Below are 20,634 nucleotides of genomic sequence, written 5' to 3' on the forward strand. Positions count from 1 at the left end.
GTGCTACACCCTATTGAGCACCCTTGGCATGAACTGGAACACCAATTAAGAACCAGGTCTTCTCGTCCAACATTGCAAATGCTCTTTTAATTGAATGGGCACAAATTCCTTCAGACTCACTTCATAAGAAGCTGATGTAGGGGGGAGGCAACTCTATTTTAATGCCCATAGTTCTGGAAAAGGGTCTCCAAGAAGCTTGTACTGTGTAGGTTTATGTCAGGTGTCCACAGATTTATGGGCATACAATCACAGTTCCTTTACAGCCATTATGCACCTTCTAGCATCCACTCCAGCCATACAGAGAGACTTTGTTATATAATTATAATTTATTGAAACCAAAAATCAAAAATAATACTTCATAAAATTCAAAAGGGATTATACATTATAAAAATAAGGAACTTAATATGTGCAATACATATGTAACAGTACACAAGGACATAAACACACCGATTACAAAAGGATTGTAAAACATTTGCACAAATGCAGCAAAGTGGCACAAAATGTCCATTGGGAGCATCTTCAGTGCTCAATAAGAACTCAATGTCATTGACTAGGGTGACCCAGTGGTTGATTCCTTCTCCCTCGCTATCCAGAGACCAGAAGATGACTCATGGAAAAAACCATGATGCCACTTTGGGAGCCATCCCACCTCAACCATCCCTCCAATTAGTTAAGGAAATGCCACACCATCTATTGGACCCTACATTTGCAAGAAATGATTTTACCCTCAGAAGCATCTCTCAAATTAGAAATTGTGAAGAATGGACATCATACTGTCCAAATCATTTTTCTTTTCATTCTGTTTGAGCTTTTCATTAAATGGGGTCACATTGATGCTCTCCAACTCTTCACCTTGTACCTTTAGAACATAAGAAATTTGACAAGCCCATTTGTTTAGCTAATGGCTAAACTGTCCTAACATCCCATCCAGATTCGTCTTAAAGATTGTCAAGGTTTCTGCTATATAGTGTAAGAGACGGCCAGGACGCCCTGGTTATGGAAGGACAGGGGAAGGCTTTTTTAGGGCACTGCCTCCCCCAAGACACAAGAGGGCAGCACCCCTGGTTTATTGTAGGAATCCAGGGCATCCTGGGACTTGGAGTTCTGTATCTCAGCCCTGTTGGGTGCCGTGGGTGCCACCAGGGGGTGCTGTGAATATACAGGGGACAAGGTTTTCACCCAACCTGGAAGTGCTGGCAGGCCATGTGAGCGGAAGCCCAGAAGTCTGTCTGGCTGTCCAGTTTGATAGAGCAACAGTGCCCCCTAGCGTCCACAATAGCTAAAGCCCCCGCTTGCTTCACTCGCCAAACTCCCAGCCTGCACTACGTGCCAGCCACTTTGCGTCTCTGCCACTCGCATATGTAAACATATGCATAAACAACAAATCTTTTAATTCTCGCAGATACATCTCTTCATTGGGAAGAAACACTACTTTTCCCTGATGGCAACACAAATTAGACGATCTACACATCTCCGACTTAAAGTTTAAATCCAAACAATATATTCGATCTCTTTTCGCTGTTTCATTATTTCACCAAGTAATAATTTCCATTTGTTTGTGCTAATGCAATCTTTACTATCATTTTTGTGAGAATTTTGAATTTTAGTACTTTCATTATCTGTAACCTGCTCTGCATGTGTATCGCGCCAACATTTTTGAACCTCTTTACGACGTTCTACTTTGTCATCTACTCTTTGTCTTTTAAATCCGGCCCCGGGCCTGGTTAAATCTCTTGGCACAAAGTTTTGTCTCGCGGAACTTGAAAGTATCTCTCTGAAATAGTCGTGTCTCATCCCAGGATTTCTTTTATATAACATGAGAGACATATCTTATATATAATACACTACCATGGCTGTCCAGGATTTAAAATCACCTGTAGCACGAAAACCGTTTGACCTATTGACCTAAAATTTGGTACACATACACTATGTGATGTTTACTGTCCACTTCCGGAGTGATGATTGCTTTCCAAGGCTATTCCTCTTTTAATTTTTATTTTATTTTATTGTAGAATCAACTCTTGGCAAAAGCCAGCAGGGTGGCCGTGCAACGCATGCATACAAGCGCCATTGTCATCCCAACCACTTTTGCCATCACTTCCCCTGCCTCTTCATATCTTAAATCATTCAGATTGCACTAATCCACACTTTTCTCTGCTGTCTTGTCCAGTGGTGGCGATCTGCGCCAACATCACCTGATCAAAGCACCTTACAGCCCACTGAAATGACAGAATGAAGACAGGTGTGTCAGCTGTCCACAAGACCAACTTCATCAAATCCTGTCATGTGAAGCCTTAAAACAAAGAGGACTGATTTAAGAACATTTATGTTAGGTTGAATGCTCAGACGGGGCTGAATGGGTGGTCTTTTGGTTTTGGAACCCCTGCAGATTTTGTTTTTTTTCCCATTCTAACTGGAATTTTTTGCGTTTCCTGTCCTTATCTATTTGCTTTTAATTCTTTAATATTATTGCCTAATCTTATTTGTTTCTCATTTCATACAACTTTCTTTTTACCATCTTGTAAATCACTTTATGTTGTATGGGAATGTGCTCTATAAATAAATATTGTTGTCACTGTTGTTGTTATCACCCCATTTTGTTTTTACCATTTACATTTGTGTACAGTTTAATCACAGAATTAAATTCAGGTTGTTATACTCACTAACTTTGGCACAGTGGTGACATGTTGCATTTTGATTTCACTTTACGCTATACACTTGACTATAATGATGTCATAATTATGTTTGTTTGTCTGGTTTGGGACAACCAGTAAAGGCCTTCCATTGTATGTTTATAAGGTCAATATTGCCGTATGTACGGAGCGCAGCATTAAAGGACACCATTAAGCACTGCGTTCACCTTTTCTTTCAGTCCAGAATCAAAATGTGCTATTCTTGAGTCATTTATCTCCGTTGAGTTGGCTGTACGATCTTCACAGAGGAATAACACAGCATCTTCTTCATCCACCTCCTTCACCTCTTCATTACGTTCCAGGAAGTGTGGAATAAACACCCCTGGCACAGATTGTGGGTCTAAAATGATCTTCTTAGACTCAGACTTTTGCACCTCTTTCTCTCTATAGACATACTGAAAAATGTTCATACCAGTGATATCTTTCCATTCAGAAACACCTGAAATCTCCGGGCTGCCATTACGGTGAAAGATGTGACTTGAAAACATAAAAATTCTGTGCCTGGAGTTCTGACTTTGGAGGGAGTCGAGTAGATCCTGCCAGTTATCATGCCTGTAAGGAAGAATTATTTCCCCAATATCATTTATAACCAGGTACCTGCTGGTGTACATGTTTCTGTAAAGACAATCATGGAGGGCCGTATCTTGTCCGTGGTTAAGTATCTCAGATGATTTTAAATAGGAATCCACAGTCCAGTTGAAGACAACCAAAAATCCCTCCGCCGTGAAATAATCTAGCACCTTTTGTACCTCAGCAGAGCAGTTACTTTTGTATATGAAGACCTTCTCAGCCCCCAAGCGACGGTACATCTCAATGGACTGGACAAGCTGCAACACATTGTCATAATTTCCAGCCATTGCTGAAATACACACGGTGAAGTTCCTTTGAGGTTGGGTAGATTGGGTGACCTTTGAATTGTGGACGTTCAAATAGACATCAGATGAGCTTCTTACATCACTGGTACTCACTGCCACTCGGATGAAAGCAGCAGAGCCACATGGGTTTTGGCAGAGCAAGTCTGCAGTACCAAATGGAAAGTCATGGTGATCATCGTGGAGCTGAACATGAGCATAACGGTGAAGAACAACACTTTGACACTCAATGTGACAGTGAAGTGTCCTGTGCTGATTTTCAAACTGGTCCCGCTTTACAATTCCAATAATACGGATCACATCATGTGACAGCTGGGATAATTTTCTGTCATCACAAAAGGCAGAAATAATGAAGACGTCTGCACCATCCACAGGTGTGACCACAAGGGGATAAGACCTGCACATCAAAAGATAAGAAAACAGTGTGATATACTGCCTGAGAAATGACCTTAAATTAGCAGAACCAAACATTTTCATGCTCTCTTATTCAGTTCAGAGACTGTACTGGCAGCATCAGGGACAAGGCAGGGATCAAACCTGGATTGGGTGCAAGTCCATCCCAGAGCTACAGACACATATATCGGTCCAATTTCAATTGAAAAATCAACCTGAAACACACATCTTCAGGAAACAGCATATGAAAACTGATTGTGAAACTTATACAGAATAATGCAGCTTGAGACTGGGGACCATGTGCTTTGGAGACAGACAATATTTGAAGGAGTCCATCACTTTGAACAACAATGGACCCATAAACAAGAGGAGAAGAAAATAGCAAGACATCACCATTGAAAACAACTCACTGAGCTCAGAGGGCAATTTCCTTGGCCATCGTGCCCCCCGGGTCTGCCTTTCCTAAATTAGCCTGCTCTCCCACCAGCGTACACACAGGAGAGGGAGTGACAGAAATGGAGAAATGGATGGACAGCATCATCATTGGATCGATGGATAGCCATGATTGATGATTGAATGCCATCCACTAAGCATTGTCACTCAAAAGTAGACAACTTGACCAGACCGAAGAGTTAACTTATTCTGGTCACATGGAAAACGTTTCAGAGCTTATCTAAGCGGCTTCCTCAGTTCTTGGTAGAAATGACGGTACTTTTCTATTATCGTGACGCAAATCATATTATTGTGGTGCAAGACGGAAAACTTACGATTAGGCACCTAATAGGAATTTTAAGGTTAGGAACCCAGAGGGGACATTAACATTAGGGACCTATAGGTTACTATGCTCCATCATCACTAACTTTGAGGTTAGTATTTGTAGTTGGGGTAGGCCAGACTTTCCGTCACAATAATAGAAAAGTACCGAAAGGACTTATCCCAGAGTATTTGAGATGTTAATGATAAATCAATTTTAAGACCAAGCTCAATTGATCCATCATATAATTGATGAAACTCATTCATGGTGAAACACGAAATCCAGAAAAAAGTCATAAGAGGCTCCGGAGATGGTAACAAAAGATCAGGCCCGCACCTAGGGTGGGACAACCATGACACTTGTCAGGGGCCCGAGCTAGATAGGGGCCCGCCCTTTTTCGAGTTTTTTTTTTTTTCTCGAAATGTCCTTTAGTATCAAGAAGGGGTGCGTCGACGTCATACAGCAGTCGCCGGTGGGTACGATCTCGGATCTAGCTGCTTTGAGTTTGAACTCCATTTCCGTCATCCGTCGAACCGTGGGAGAATGCAAGACCGAGAGCTTCAGCGGCATTCTCATAAAGGCTGTCCCGTGTCCGTCATCAAGATAACATACGCAAGTCAGAATGAGTGCCAGTGGCAGTGCGGCAATGAAAAGATGTGTATGGGAAAAGTGGAAAAGGCATCGGGACATTGGCATGTGAAGGGCAGTATTTTGACAGTGACTTCAAAGGAGCTGCTGTAAGTTGTATAATAAAGTTTTTTGTGGGGGGAGAAAGTAATCATAATGCCTTAATAAACGTGTGACTTTATCTCTTGCCTGTTCTGGTACTTTCACTAATTGCCCAGGGTTATAGAATGGAAAATAAAAGGAGAAAAATTTAAATCCAACAGATAGTCCATCCTGATAGTGTGGTAAGAGGATGGGATTTGGTGCATTCTGATAGATAGATAGATAGATAGATAGATAGATAGATAGATAGATAGATAGATAGATAGATAGATAGATAGATAGATAGATAGATAGATAGATAGATAGATAGATAGATAGATAGATAGATAGATGATAGATAGATAGATATGCAACTCTATGCGATTCTTCAATTCCTCCTGGGAGGGGTAAACGTTAACATTTAATATTATACATAGTTATTGTCTGTTTTTCACCTGCATTATTATCAATCTTTAATTTAATATTATTTATTGTATCAGTATGCTGCTGCTGGAGAATGTGAATTTCCCATTGGGATTAATAAAGTATCTATCTATCTATCTATCTATCTATCTATCTACTATCTATCTATCTATCTATCTATCTATCTATCTATCATCTATCTATCTATCTATCTATCTACTATCTATCTATCTACTATCTATCTATCTATCTATCTATCTATCTATCTATCTATCATCTCAGTTTCATGACATCTCTTGTGAGACATATTTTGAGATAATTAAGACCGTCTTTTGCATTTTGAACTTTTAAAGCCTGTTCTCCATTTTGAGGCATAGACAGGCCTACAGCATCCCAGTTTTCTAGGGCCATCCTCCGCTGGAATGAGACCTGTTTTGGGGGCAGTTGACTTAGTTATTCTGGTATGTATTTTGTGGAACTTTTTTTGAAGGTCTTACCTTTTTGCCATTTATGAGCTGCAGGAATCATTACAAAATTGGAGTGAGACATGAACGATGAAGAAGGAAGATTAAGCAAAGAAAAAAGAAAAGATAAGAATGATCAGATGGATGTGTGGAATGTCACAGAGTGGAAGGAAAATTCATGTGGAGTCAAGAGAAAGATGTGGTGTGAAAGAGAGAAGTGTTGAAGCCGAGGAGATGTGGAGTCAAGCATATGGAGCAAAAAGACAGAGGATGACTAGAAGAAGGGGGCACCAAGATAGAGGAGGAAAAGATGAGGCTCAAGAAGATGGAGTTGGAGGTGTTTTTAGATGATATAAAAGGGAGAGAGATATATATCATGTCTCAGCCAGGATTCCTCTTTTGTTCATTTTTGATTCATTTTATGTTGATTATGTGCAGCTGTCTTTATTTTTGATTTTGTATATTAGCTGCCATTGGTATATTCCATGTGTTTTGTGGGTGGTCCCTCAAGAGGCAGGGCCACCTGTCAGTCTCTACCAGGAGCTGCCCTTCACCCTGTAAACATGGAGGGTCTTCCACAGTTCCTGGCAGTTCATTGTGAATGTTCTGTGGAGTGGTGAGTTCTTGTGAAATGCTTTGTGATATTTTCTGGATTTTTTGGATCTTCTGGTTTGTATATTGACCTTACTGTTGGAATTTGTATTGGAACTTGTTGACTTGGATGGCCTTCTTTGTACAGGCGATTTAGGTTTTACATTTGTGTTCCACGGAGCTTTGTTGTGAATGGAAAACCTTATTTGTGAAGAATAAATCTTATTTTATAAAGATTCTGTGTTTTCTCTTATTACAGGTTTTTTTGAATGATATCCCCCTCTAGTAGGCATTATTGTAAATGCTTGGGATTATGTGCTTTGGAACTCTTTAGCACTTTAAACTCCTATTTCACAACAAATAGTTTTCATCAGGGAGGATGCTCAGTGCCACAGAGAGTGAGGGAAAAAGATTTGGAGGGCCACAGACTAGCCTTGGTAAATCCAGAAAATGGACATTAAACTGGCTCTGTGTATGTGTGTGTGTGTGTGTGTTCATAATGAAAAAGCAGTCCATAACATAAACATTCAAATGCCCCATACTTATCCAAAATGTAGTTTGAATATTTGCCAGGAAAAAGTGGATTTGCTAATTAGCATCTACCTTTAAACGGAATGCAGTTTCATTAGCCCAGTATATTCACAATTCATTTCACAGTCACAGTTTTGCCACCAGGCACAACAGGTTCATGTCTCATTTGTCCCACAGTGTGAAAGAACCTGACATCTTAATCTGTGCATCTTACCTTCTTAAAGTATTGCTTAAAACTTTATTGACATTTAGTCTGAGCTGAGCTTCATAATGTGTGAGCCTTAAGTCATTCAATGGTTCTGAGATCTCTTTGTGACCTTTACAATGGAACATCAGGGCATCCCGCTCGTCAACGTTTTTCTCACTTCCAAAATGATCCAGCAGTGAATGAACGGAAGTTTTGTAGGCAATTCTAGGATCAATGATCATCTTTCTTGGGTCAGAATCTGGTAATTGTGTCTCCCTGTTGACATATTGTATAATATTGACTCCTGGGACATCATTCCATTGAACAGCATTAGGGTCTTTGCCATATGTATCAGTTGGAAATATGCGGTTTGTGAACCTGAAGCTGTTGGCACCAGCTGTCATCTTCCCTAGAAAGTCTATCAGGTCTCTCCAGTTGTCATGTTTATAGGGTACAATGATCTCATCCTGGTCGATAAGAACCAGATACCTGCTGGAGTACATGTACCTATACAAACAGTCATTAAGTGCAGCAATCTGTCCCTGATAGTGCAAGTCTGCCTGTTGCAGAGAAAAACTCCAGCTTGTAGATAATTTAAGATACAAATTCGCTGTCCACTCAAACACCTGGACAAACCCTTCTTTGACGTAGTAGTCCAGCACCTCCAGTACCTGGTCAGAACAGCTTGTCCTGTAGATGACCACCTTTCTGGCCCCCAGCAATCGGTACATCTCTAAAGACTGGATGAACTGCAGGACATTACTGAAGTTATTAAACATTGTGGAAGTGCAGACGGTGAAATCCCACTCAGGCTCAGGGGATCGAGAGTCCTTAGTGTTGAGAATTATTAGTCTGACTCCTGCTGATGTGCCATCACTACTTGTGCTCACAGTCACATTGGACAGAGCTGCTGAACTACATGGATTTGTACAAACAAAAGTTGTGGTCCCGTACGGAAAGCCAAAGTGATCGCTGTGCACATCAGCTGAAATGGGCTCGACGTGAACACCGTCCTCGCACTGCACGTGGCAATAGAGCTTTCCTCCCTGGTTTTCATAGTTATTTCGGTTTGCAATTCCAATAATTCGAATACAGTTCTGGTTCTGTCGGTCATCATAAAATGCTGAAAGAACAAAAGCTTGGGCATCCTTAACTGGATTGACCAATGTGGGGAATATCTCTGCAGGAAACAAAAAAGAACACAATAGAGTTATAATTCTTACTGTTTGTATTTCCATTTACTTATAGAGTTGAAACAACAAATGTGTTGCATTTTTTTCACCCAAAACTGGTTACTTCTTAATTCAAGCAAGGCCAAATAATTATGTGTGACTGCGTGCAGGTGAAAAGATTACATTTTGTGACCCTGTGCTCGCTATAAGACACACAATTGCATAAATATAACTAAAGGCACCAAGTTCTGTGCCCGCATTTAGCATCTCAGTATGTTTAGCGTCTCATCAAGCATCTCATAATTACTCACATTACTCCTTGTAATTGCACTAACAGTCCAACCAGGATAGGAATTTGTTCTACCGCAGAAAAGGAAATGAGAAGTAGTTTTGAAGTGTCCTTCTTGAATTCCCAGCAAGGAGTAAGACGCCACATTTGAGAATGAATGACACAATCTTATGGCTTATTGCTTTGTAGTTTTTTGATAGTAACATAAAACTCTGACACAACAACAGCAGCAACAATAATAATAATAATAATAATAATAAAACAGCCAGTAGATAGTAAATGTAGACTATGCAACAAAGCAGAAGAGCATATTAGTCATACTGTTACTGGCTGTATAACACTTGCACCTACTGAATACACACAGAGACATAATAAAGCAGTCAGTTATGTACACTGGACTATGTGCAAGAATTTAGGGGTACAAGTGCCAGACAATTATTACGAACACCAGACAGGAAAGGTTGTGAACATCAATGATATCACCATCTGTTGTGATGTGAGATTTTGCATATAACTCGATAAATATTTTGTATGTCTTTATTTGTAATTTAGGCAAAGCAATGTCATATTAGTGAGAAGCATTCATGTTTACAACCCAAGGAATGGGTCTCTTTGAATTTTATGACAGGATTTGGGGGATGTTCCTTAAACCAGTTTGGCAAATGTTTCTATGCTGAAGTCTTTCAACCCCCACAAGAAAGCCAGGTTACGTTAACATATGGTTTGGGGGCTGGTGTTAAGATGTTCTATTTCCCTCATTGGTCTGAAGTATGGCTGATTGGAATTGGATTGGATCAGAAGCTTTTAAGTACCATGATGTCCTATTGGCTCTAGGGGTTGGACAGAACATCTATAAATTTACTTGTTTAACCTCACAATCTCTCTTTTACTAACATCTGAAAGAATCATCTCTTACTAACCTCTGATGATGAAGACAACACAATGAAGAGCACAGCTTAGCAGCCATATTGAACAGGCTTGCGGCCTGTTCTGAAGAAAGCTGAGAACCAATGATGCCTTAACTAGAGACATTTTAAATAACTAACAAGTCTGTGTGCCGCCTGAACTACACATCACCATTTAATCAGGTATATAACCCTTGCCAGTATTCAAATGTACTTTGCATATTGTTATTATTTATGATTATTATTAATAAGACATTATTTTATATGTAACTTAACTCCTGCTGGTCTTTTTACTAAAACTAATTGCCTGAGGTTATAGATATGGAAGGGCAGGTGGGGATAAGTTATATACTATAATACCTTAAAAACAGTGGTAAGTCGGGGAGATTAGGCATTCTGATAAAGATTACTTATTAATAATACAATAGGGGAAATAAAGCAATATATTACTCTACCAAGATAAAACACCATCTGTGAGATGTTCCAATAGCAACAGATAGAACAATCCTAGCGTAACGTCCTGATATTGTGCTGCATAATCAGAAAGAGAGAACCTGCCTGTTAATCGATATAGCCGTCCCAGATGACTTAATAATAATAATACATTTTATTTATATAGCGCCTTTCCCAGGCTCAAGGCACTGCACAGAGTTTAAGATCGAAAGGCAGGGTATACAGTATAGAGGTGCTGGTCATAAAATTAGAATATCATGACAAAGTTGATTTATTTCAGTAATTCCATTCAAAAAGTGAAACTTGTATATTAGATTCATTCATTAAACATTTGAAATATATCAGTCTGTGTGTATTTCTTTTAATGTTGATGATTATAACTGACAACTAATGAAAGTCCCAAATTCAGTATCTCGGAAAATTAGAATATCAATTAAGACCAATGCAAAAAAAGGATTTTTAGAAATGTTGGCCAACTGAAAGGTATGAACATGAAAAGTCTGAGCATGTACAGCACTCAATATTTAGTTGGGGCTCCTTTGGCCTGGATTACTGCAGCAATGCGGCGTGGCATGGAGTCGATCAGTCTTTGGCACTGCTCAGGTGTTATGAGTGCCCATGTTGCTCTGATAGTGGCCTTCATCTCTTCTGAATTGTTGGGTCTGGCGTATTGCATCTTCCTCTTCACAATACCCCATAGATTTTCTATGGGGTTAAGGTCAGGCGAGTTTGCTGGCCAATCAACAGGGATACCATGGTCCTTAAACCAGGTACTGGTAGCTTTGGCACTGTGTGCAGGTGCCAGGTCCTGTTGGAAAATGAAATCTGCATCTCCATAATGTTCGTCAGCAGCAGGAAGCATGAAGTGCTCTAAAACTTCCTGGTAGACGGCTGCGTTGACCTTGGACCTCAGAAAACACAATGGACCAACACCAGCAGATGACATGGCACCCCAAACCATCACCGACTGTGGAAACTTTACACTGGACCTCACGCAACATGGATTCTGTGCCTCTCTTCTCTTCCTCCAGACTCTGGGACCTTGATTTCCAAAGGAAATGCAAAATTTACTTTCATCAGAGAACATAACTTTGGATCACTCAGCAGCAGTCCAAAGGCGAGACGCTTCTGACGCTGTCTCTTGTTCAAGAGTGGTTTGACACAAGGAATGCGACAGCTGACACCCATGTCTTGCATACGTCTGTGTGTGGTGGTTCTTGAAGCACTGACTCCAGCTGCAGTCCACTCTTTGTGAATCTCCCCCACATTTTTGAATGGGTTTTGTTTCACAATCCTCTCCAGGGTGCGGTTATCCCTATTGCTTGTACACTTTTTTCTACCACATCTTGTCCTTCCCTTCGCCTCTCTATTAATGTGCTTGGACAGAGAGCTCTGTGAACAGCCAGCCTCTTTAGCAATGACCTTTTGTGTGTTGCCCTCCTTGTGCAAGGTGTCAATGGTCGTCTTTTGGACAACTGTCAAGTCAGTAGTCTTCCCCATGCTTGTGTAGCCTACAGAACTCGACTGAGAGACCATTTAAAGGCTTTTGCAGGTGTTTTGAGTTAATTAGCTGATTAGAGTGTGGCACCAGGTGTCTTCAATATTGAACCTTTTCACAATATTCTAATTTTTCGAGATACTGAATTTGGGACTTTCATTAGTTGTCAGTTATAATCATCAAAATTAAAAGAAATAAACATTTGATTAAACATCAGTCTGGGTGTAATGAATAAATCTAATATACAAGTTTCACTTTTTGAACGGAATTACTGAAATAAATCACTTTGTCATGATATTCTAATTTTATGACCAGCACCTGTATAGCATTGTACAAACCAGATAAATAAACAAAGAAGATAAAGACAGTAAATTCAGAGATAAACCCTAACAGACAACATAATTGATGGTCTAGCACACACACATACAGGTTACATGAGCATCTTAACAGAGAGGTAAACTGAGAGAAGGGTAATAAAGTCAAGTAGAGCTAAAAGCCTTCCTGAACAGATGAGTTTTGAGGTTTTTTTAAAAGAATTCATGGAGTCAGCTGACCTGATTAATTTCGGTAGGTCATTCCAGAGTCTGGGCGCTATACAGCTGAAGGCCTTGTCACCCATGGAGTGTGGATTAGTGTGGGGCACAACAAGATTGCCAGAATCAGAGTACCTTAGTGGGCAGGCTGGCACATAGTGATGGAGAAGGTCACTAATGTAGTTTGGCGTGAGGTTATTTAAAACTTTGTAGGTTATTAGTAGGATTTTATATTCGATTCTGTAAGACACAGGGAGCCAGTGAAGGCGGAGCAGGATGGCTGTGATGTGCTCACTGCTGCTGGTTCAAGTAAGGACTCTTACAGCCGAGTCTTGAATAAGCTGGAGCTGTGATATAAGATTAGAAGGGGCACCTGCACATAGGGAATTACAATGATCGATGCGGGATGTGATAAAAGCAGGGACAAGTTTCTCAGCATTAGAAAAGGAGAGGAAGGAGTGAACACGGCATATGTGACGGAGGTGAAAGTAAGAAAGTTTCTTAATGTGGTTTATGAGGGCGGAATAAGAAACGGAGGAATCAAAAATGACACCAAGACTTGAACATCATGTTAAAAGAAATTGAGAAGATCTGTAAATACAAGGATTTGGAAATCGAGATTAGTAGGATGTGGAACTGTAAAACTAGAACTGTGCCAGTTATAGTTGGAGCATTAGGTACATTAGAGAAAGATCATGATGAAAACTTGAAGATGCTGGTGGGCCATCAATCAGCTAGTGAAGTGCCAAAGATTATACTTATGGGCACTGCACACATCCTTAGAAAAGTGTTAGGGGTAAATCACTTTGGGTTCTTTTTGTAGCCTGGATTTACCAGCTAAAACCGCAAGAGGAAACAAACACTGAATAATAATAACAATAATGATAATAATGATAATAACAACAATGCATGGCCTCAAAGTGCAGGACCCACTCTCTGGGTCTGGTGCCAAGGACCATGCCACTTCCGGTACCAGCACAAGATGACATCACTTCCAGTGTGGACCCTTTAAAGCCACCATCTTTCCTGCTAAATGTCAGTTCAGTTCAGGACTCCATTCTATACACATGAGTGTCATTTCCAGACCCATTTTTCAGCCAGAGACAATATATGGGTGGCTGCCCCAAACCTTTTTGTATGGGTCAAGGCTGTTCATTTCACAACAGGCACAGGACCAAACTTGAGGACCCCTGAATTAGCTGTCACAACATAACCTCTGGCTAGACTAAGTTTTTATCACTTCAATAAGATGTTAATTTGATTATAGCTGTATTTGTTTGCGTGGAGTTTGTATGTTATCCCCGTGTCTGCGTGGGTTTCCTCCGGGTACTCTGGTTTCCTCCCACAGTCCAAAGACATGCAGGTTCGGTGGATTGGCGATCCTACATTGTCCCATGTGTGCTTGGTGTGTGTGTGTGTGTACGCCCTGCGGTGGGCTGGCGCCCTGCCCTGGAGTTTGTTTCCTGCCTTGCGCCCTGTGTTGGCTGGGATTGGCTCCAGCAGACCCCCGTGACCCTGTAGTTAGGATATAGTGGGTTGGATAATGGATTGATGGATGAATGTACAGTATTTGTTTGCTTTTTACATTACTCTTTCATCTTTAGTCTTTGTGCATCAGCTGCTGTAACATGACATTTTCCCTTTGGGTTTAATAGAGTATCTATCTAAAACAAGAAGGTCCTCACCTTTCTCTTTGATTGTCATCCCAACAAACGTCACTGTCTCCTGGGGAGGCTTCATGGCAAAACACTGAGCCAAAGGAGATAGCTGTTCTTCAGCGCCAGGTTCCGTGCTCAGAGTAATGTAGGCAAAGGTGGAGTTCATTCCTTGAAGTTGCTTGCTGGAGGGGCAGCTGCACCTCTCTTGTTCTCCTCCTGGACACTCCTTCTCTGAATAGATCACTGTGCATTTCTCGCGGCCCTGAATGTTGAGGTCATTGAGGGTGATATTCTTCTTTATGAGGAAATGCAGCAGTCCTGTCCAGGCACTGTTCTTACTGTAAAGACTGACTTCCTGTGAGTCAGACAGAGCCAACTTCTTGCTACCGTGCAGGTTTCTATAAAAGCAATCTCTCCAAGCAGCGACCTGTAAATCTCTTTTAGAGTCCTGCCTATTGGATTCATAAAGAAAAGAACCAGCACTCCAATCCACAACTTCCACACATCCCTTATTAATTAATGTTTCCAGCTGCTCGTGCATCTCTGCAAAAGAGTCACCTCCATAAATAAAGATTTTGTCAGCTCCCAGGAACTGGTACATCTCAATGTCTCGAATGAACTGTGCTTTTGTATACTCACTGAATGCTGAAATACATGCAGTGAAGTCCTGAGGAGGTTCTGTGTCATTGAGAGCATGGATGTGAATAGCAGGAACAGACCACACCTCCTTACCTAGTGCATTAGCGTCAACGCTTATTAAAGTGTCAGCCAAGGCACATGGGTTCTGGCAGAGTAGGTCAACCAACTGGTAAGGGAAATTATAATCTGAGGAGTGAACTTCCACCTGGGCTTCATTAGAGAACATGGTGCCATTACAATCAATATGGCAACGGCACTCCAAATGTGCACTCAGCTTCACAATGGCCATAAGTCGAATCACACTTTCAGTGGAGTCTACCGTTGCTTGAATCCTTTCATGAAAATGGGCCAACAGTATTGGAGCTTGGGGGTATTGTGATTGGCCTTTTGACTTATACCAATGATCATGAATGTGTCGGAAGTAAGATGAAATCACTGAAGATTGTATGTAAGAAAACACAACAACAAAAAGAAAGAAGATCATGCAAGCCTTTTGAAAGGTTTTCCACTTCTTCTTAGTCACATCTGGCATGGACATGATTTTGATCAAAAATATGCTGACGTAGAAAGAAGACGCCTAGAAGAAGGAGAAACAGAAGAAAAGGTGAAGTCAGCAGCAAGTCACACAAGTGCTGAACGAAAACTCCAAAGCCTTCCCGTTTGAGACAGGCCTGAAAGTTGCTAGCAGCAGGTTTTGGAGATACTTCACTTGAAGCTTTGCTGATAATTACATGATACCACAATTTATAATGTATTTTATAATGTAAGACAATCTCCATATTTTAAACAAGAGTACTGTACGTGACTTCTTGGGCACAGCCATCAGCAGTGTGTCTGTTTGCGGAGAGAGTGTCGACCTTGTTGAGAGGTTTACTTACCTTGGTAGAGACATGGACGCTATCCAGTGACCTGAGATGAAGACTGGACTCCTTTGGTACTGTGTCTCTCCAGAAAATCCTTGGGTACCGTTGGTCTGACTTTGTGTTGCTCATGGAGTCCCAAATGAGGCACATTACCTGCATTGTGAGGGAGCGTCAGTTACGGCACTATGGCCATGTGGCACGATTCCAAGAGGGTGATCAATGCTTGTAAGATCCTCAATGTTGGGGACCTGAGTGGCTAGACCAGGCCAATTGGTCACCCATGTAACACCTGGCTGCAGCAGATACAGGGCCATTTCCAGAGGGTGGGACTGAACCACGTGTCTGCCTGGGTGGCTGCCAACTGGGATCCCTAGTTGTTTCGTCATGTAGTGGGTGCGGCAACGCAGTGTACCAGTGCATGCTCCCCAACTTGACTTGTACTATACATGGTGTGCATTTCCCAAAGAAGAAGCAATGTGAAATACCATTACTGCATCTGAAAACTCTGAACATTAAAAGCTTAAATTCTAAATTTGGAGAGAACACAAAGTTCACAAAACACTTTCTATCAAAGTCCTTAAAGCGTATGCCTAATTTTTTTTAAGTTCTGAGTCGTGGTTTGGCTGTTGTTGGTATCGACATGCAAATTATTAAGTTTCCACCCTTGAAGCTGAATAGTTGGAATTCTCCAAAAGCCTACTCCGTTCTTGAGTCTAATGAGTGCGAGATTTCCACAGAAATAACTCAATAACAGTGTATTTGTTCTTCAGTAAGGACCGGTGCAATTTTGTCTTATGTTATGACATTGGAAGATTGGGAGATCTCACACTTAAATGATTCATTTGTAGCGATCAGACGCAGACATACAATGTGCAAATTTATGAGCTCATGAATGATTTTGAAAAATTTCATTTGATTTTTTGGGCGAAACAAAGTAGGGCTGCAATTTGACATTGGGAAGAACAAATTCAGAGAGTTCTGTCAGTGAACTGGCAGATAAACTTTTTGAGCACAACTAGAAGACACCCATCAGAAAACAAAGGAAAGTATCGAGAACAAAAGGAAACTGAAGCCAAAATGCAAGGCAGGATTTTGAGGTCTAAAGAACAAGCAAGAGGTGAAAACCAAAAGTAACAGGCAAGTAGAGTTTGCACAAGGCTTTTATTGCAGAGCGGAGTTTTGGGATCCGCAGATCAGATAAGTAAGGAAATTCCAAGCCATCCTTTTATTTCTCCACATCGATTAAGCATAGGTTATGACCTCAGAGGTCACACCCCTAGAAATGTGGAAAAATGGACCTAACGATAGCAATTCAAAATGGCGGCGATTGAAGACCCAAAATGGCATCCAAGATATTGCAAAATCGAAACTATTACAAAATTACAGGAAACTGTATCCGCGACCTCAAAAGCTCAAAAGACAAGTACAAAATTACAGTAAACAATCCCATAAAATCAAATCATGACACAGAGCAGTAAGTCGTGCTTTTCCTTGCAGCAATTTGAGTGATTTTTTTTTATCATTTTTGTATTTGATTTCAAAAAATAGGAAGAGGATAACAAAGTAAAAAAAATAAATTTGAACATCAACCCCCCTACTACAACCACAACCACCACTGGTGCCCAAAAGGAGCAAAACAAAAAAGAAACACAGTAAAAGTTAAATTAATAAAACATACAAGTCACTGAAGTTCCAGACGTCCATGCGTCCAGCTGATAAATTTTAATCAAGCTGAATCATGTGATGCTGTTTTCCATTATTTAATTATGGAAATTGTTTCTTTCCATTTACTGATGGTTTTAGAAGGTATTCAATTGAGCCATGCGGCTGACAGTTTTAACAGAACAAGTTTATAAAAAGAGGACCTCCAGACAGAGAAAGTAACATGGTCAGGGTTTGTCCATTGGAAAACTGTAAGAACTTTGTCTGGTATTGTAGCTGTTGAAATAATACGCTGTTGATGAACAGAAAGCAAATGAGAAGAAAAATCTAAAAGGAGTCGAATAACAGGAGAACTAGGAAAAGAAGACAGATAAGATGGAGGAAAGCACGAAAGTAACTGAGACCCAAAGAACTTCAACAGTGGGACATTCCCAGAACGTGTGCAGAAGGGAGCACTGGAAAATCAGAAAACACTTTCTAGGGTAATGATAAACTGAATGGATACGTTTATATTGGATGTGCTGATGATTACAATTTCAAGTGGAATTTTTTATGTTTTAAAAAATATAGTTCAAACACAATAGAGTTGACAGGGAAAGATCGGTGATCCATTTCTGAGTGACTGGGACAAGTGTAATTATGGAATCACAAAGAGAAAATCCATTTAGTCGAAAACAAAGTCAAGAAAAAAAATAGTCAAATTATGGATGGTTGGGAACAGGGGCAAGGAAACTTATTCTGCACATCCTGAGAACAAATCTAATCTGTAGCTAATCTTTTAAAATCTTGTTGCTAGTTTTTAAATCTTTACATGGGCTTGCTCCTGCCTATTTATCTGAATTGTGTGCTTTACACCAGCCATCTAGAGTGCTTAGATCTTCTGGTCAGTTGTCTCCTGTTGTCCCTCGTACCAAGTGTAAAACTAAGGGGGACGGACAGGGCTTGTGCAGCTGCTGCTCCTCGCCTGTGGAACTCTTTACCTCATCACATAAAGGAGTCGTCTACAATTGAACTGTTCAAAACAAGATTAAAGACTCATTTCTATTCACTTGCTTTCCGTGACCTTCAGTAATACTGATGGTTTCCTCATTGTGATTATGTAATCTTACTTCTATTTATTATTTATGTTTATTTATTTTATTTCTATTTATGTTAATTGTATGTTTATTTCTTCTTTTATTGTACAGCACTTTGGCCACAGCATTCCTATGTTGTCAATTTATTTATATAGTACATTTAAAACATTGATATTTTATGTATCATTGTGCTGGAAATCACCATACAGAAGAAATTTATTACCATGGATGACTCTCTTGCCACAAGCCAGCCAATTTCTCTTCCTTCTTATGCATCCACAAATGTTAAACAGCCATGTGTGTGAAATAATAAACGATGAAGAACCTTCTAATTCAGCGGTTCTCAAACTGTGGGGCTCACCCCCCTAGGGTAACAAAAAAGGGGGCGCGAATGTTGCCATATGTGGCGTAATTTCGCTATTCGTAGGGAAATTTTAAACTTGTAGCGGTGTATCGGCAGCAAAAAAATATAAAAATATATTTTATTAGGGTTTCAAAAAAACGTTAGGGGGTAGCGATTAAAACTGTTTTGAAAACTCGGGTCACAAATACTTAAAGGTTGAGAAACACTGTTCTAATTAGTCCATGGAAACTGAAACTCAGAATCGACTCACCTACACTTGACCAACTCAATCTCATGTTTCAACTCCTCTCATGAGTGAAGTTCAAATTCTTCTTTTATGTGTTTTTTGATCATTTGTGTTGTATTTACTTATGACAGTTGATTTTGTTGAGTATGTGCATTAGTGTTTGAATCTGATCTTATATGCTGCCTAGGCCATATTCCATGTTTTTTGTGGGAGATCCCTCAAGAGGAGTAGCCACCTGCTAATCACCTCCAGGAAATTCCTAATAAATCCGGAGGGTCTTCCAAGAACCTCATGGTTCATTTCTTTATGAATACATCCCAGAGTGGCGAGTTTTTTGTGCTTTTGTTAATTCTTTTTTGCCTTGCGATTTTTTTCTGGATTTTTTTGACCTTCTACTCTGTGTTTTGACCAAGCTTTCAGATTTTGTAATGTAGCTTGTTTGAAGTATTTCCATTTTGCTTTTGTGCTCCACATGGCATCATTGTGTTTGGAATACTGTTTTGTTCAGAATAAATCTTTTATTTTATAAAGATTTGGTGTTTGCCTTTATTACTACTGGGGGGTTAATGGTGATATCACATTCTAGTGAGCATTTTTGAAAATGTTTTGGAACTCTTTAGTGTTTAGGACTCCCATATCATGAAACACTGAGGTCTTTAGTGAACCATTTTATATAGGGCAGCATTTCACAACCTTTAAGTATTTGCGACCCGAGTTTTCATAACAGTTTTAAATGCGCCCCCCCTAATGTTTTTTTGAAAGGAGCCCACTAATACCAATTTGTTCTTTTTTAATTAATGTTATATCATAGATGCATATTTTATTATACCTACTTAACTTTTATTGACATTTATCTAACTCTATATTTATTTTTCTAGTATCAGAATGTGGTTTAAGTTAATTTGTTTTGGTTTCAATAGATGTATTTTTCATATTTTCGATTCTTGTTTTCTTTTTTTCCACATATTCGTGCCCCCCTTTTTGTTACTTCACACCCCCCTAGGGGGCCCGCCCCACAGTTTGAGAACCACTCACTTCACTTTGCTCACCAACCCTTGTGCCTGTGCTACCCATTACCCTCTTTGCAGTTCTGCAACTCCCATATGGAAATGCGGATGTAAAATTTACTATTTAACATTAAAGCGAGTAAATAACCATATTAAAAAAATAGTAAAACGTAATACTTTAACGCAACATGAAACATAATTTACCTTTAGAGTTATTCGTTGTGTAACACAATTTCACTCTGTTTGGCTTTGCAATTAATACGCTAAAACTTTTTAGACTTGCACTCATACTGTAAAACTTCAGTAAAAACATTTTTTTTAATTAAAGTTTTGTCAATATAGCATTGAATTGCGATTCTGTGTTTGGACTTTCATCGTGACGACACAATGTATAACTGCCTGTGAATGAATTTTGTTTCTTTCTTTCAATTAAATAAAACAACTTTTTCGAATGTTTGGCTCTGAAAATTGTAAATTGTCTTTGCAAAAGCTATTCTAATAGGAAACTGTAAATATTATAATACAAATGACATATCAAGAACTCCTTTGATGTCTAATGTTTTTCCCTGAAGATGTTCTACATTACCTTCTTGGATACATCCTTCTTTCAACAGTAATTAGTGCGGAGGAAGATCGGATGGTGTTAACGGTTTTAGATATTCTTTGAGATATT

At 39.9% G+C, this 20,634-nt stretch overlaps 1 protein-coding gene across 1 annotated transcript in view; it reads right to left on the reverse strand.

The window, feature by feature from the left end:
• Positions 1–2,459: 2,459 nt before the first annotated feature.
• Positions 2,460–20,634, reverse strand: part of LOC114657709 (uncharacterized) — a 284,979-nt gene continuing 266,804 nt past the window's right edge. Inside the window, exon 4 of the mRNA XM_028809587.2 lies at positions 2,460–3,290. Coding sequence (XP_028665420.2) covers positions 2,831–3,290 — 460 coding nt within the window. The 3' untranslated portion in view covers positions 2,460–2,830. The remainder of the gene's footprint in view (positions 3,291–20,634) is intronic.

The sequence above is a fragment of the Erpetoichthys calabaricus genome, chromosome 9 (assembly GCF_900747795.2).
Source record: "Erpetoichthys calabaricus chromosome 9, fErpCal1.3, whole genome shotgun sequence".
NCBI lineage: Eukaryota > Metazoa > Chordata > Cladistia > Polypteriformes > Polypteridae > Erpetoichthys > Erpetoichthys calabaricus.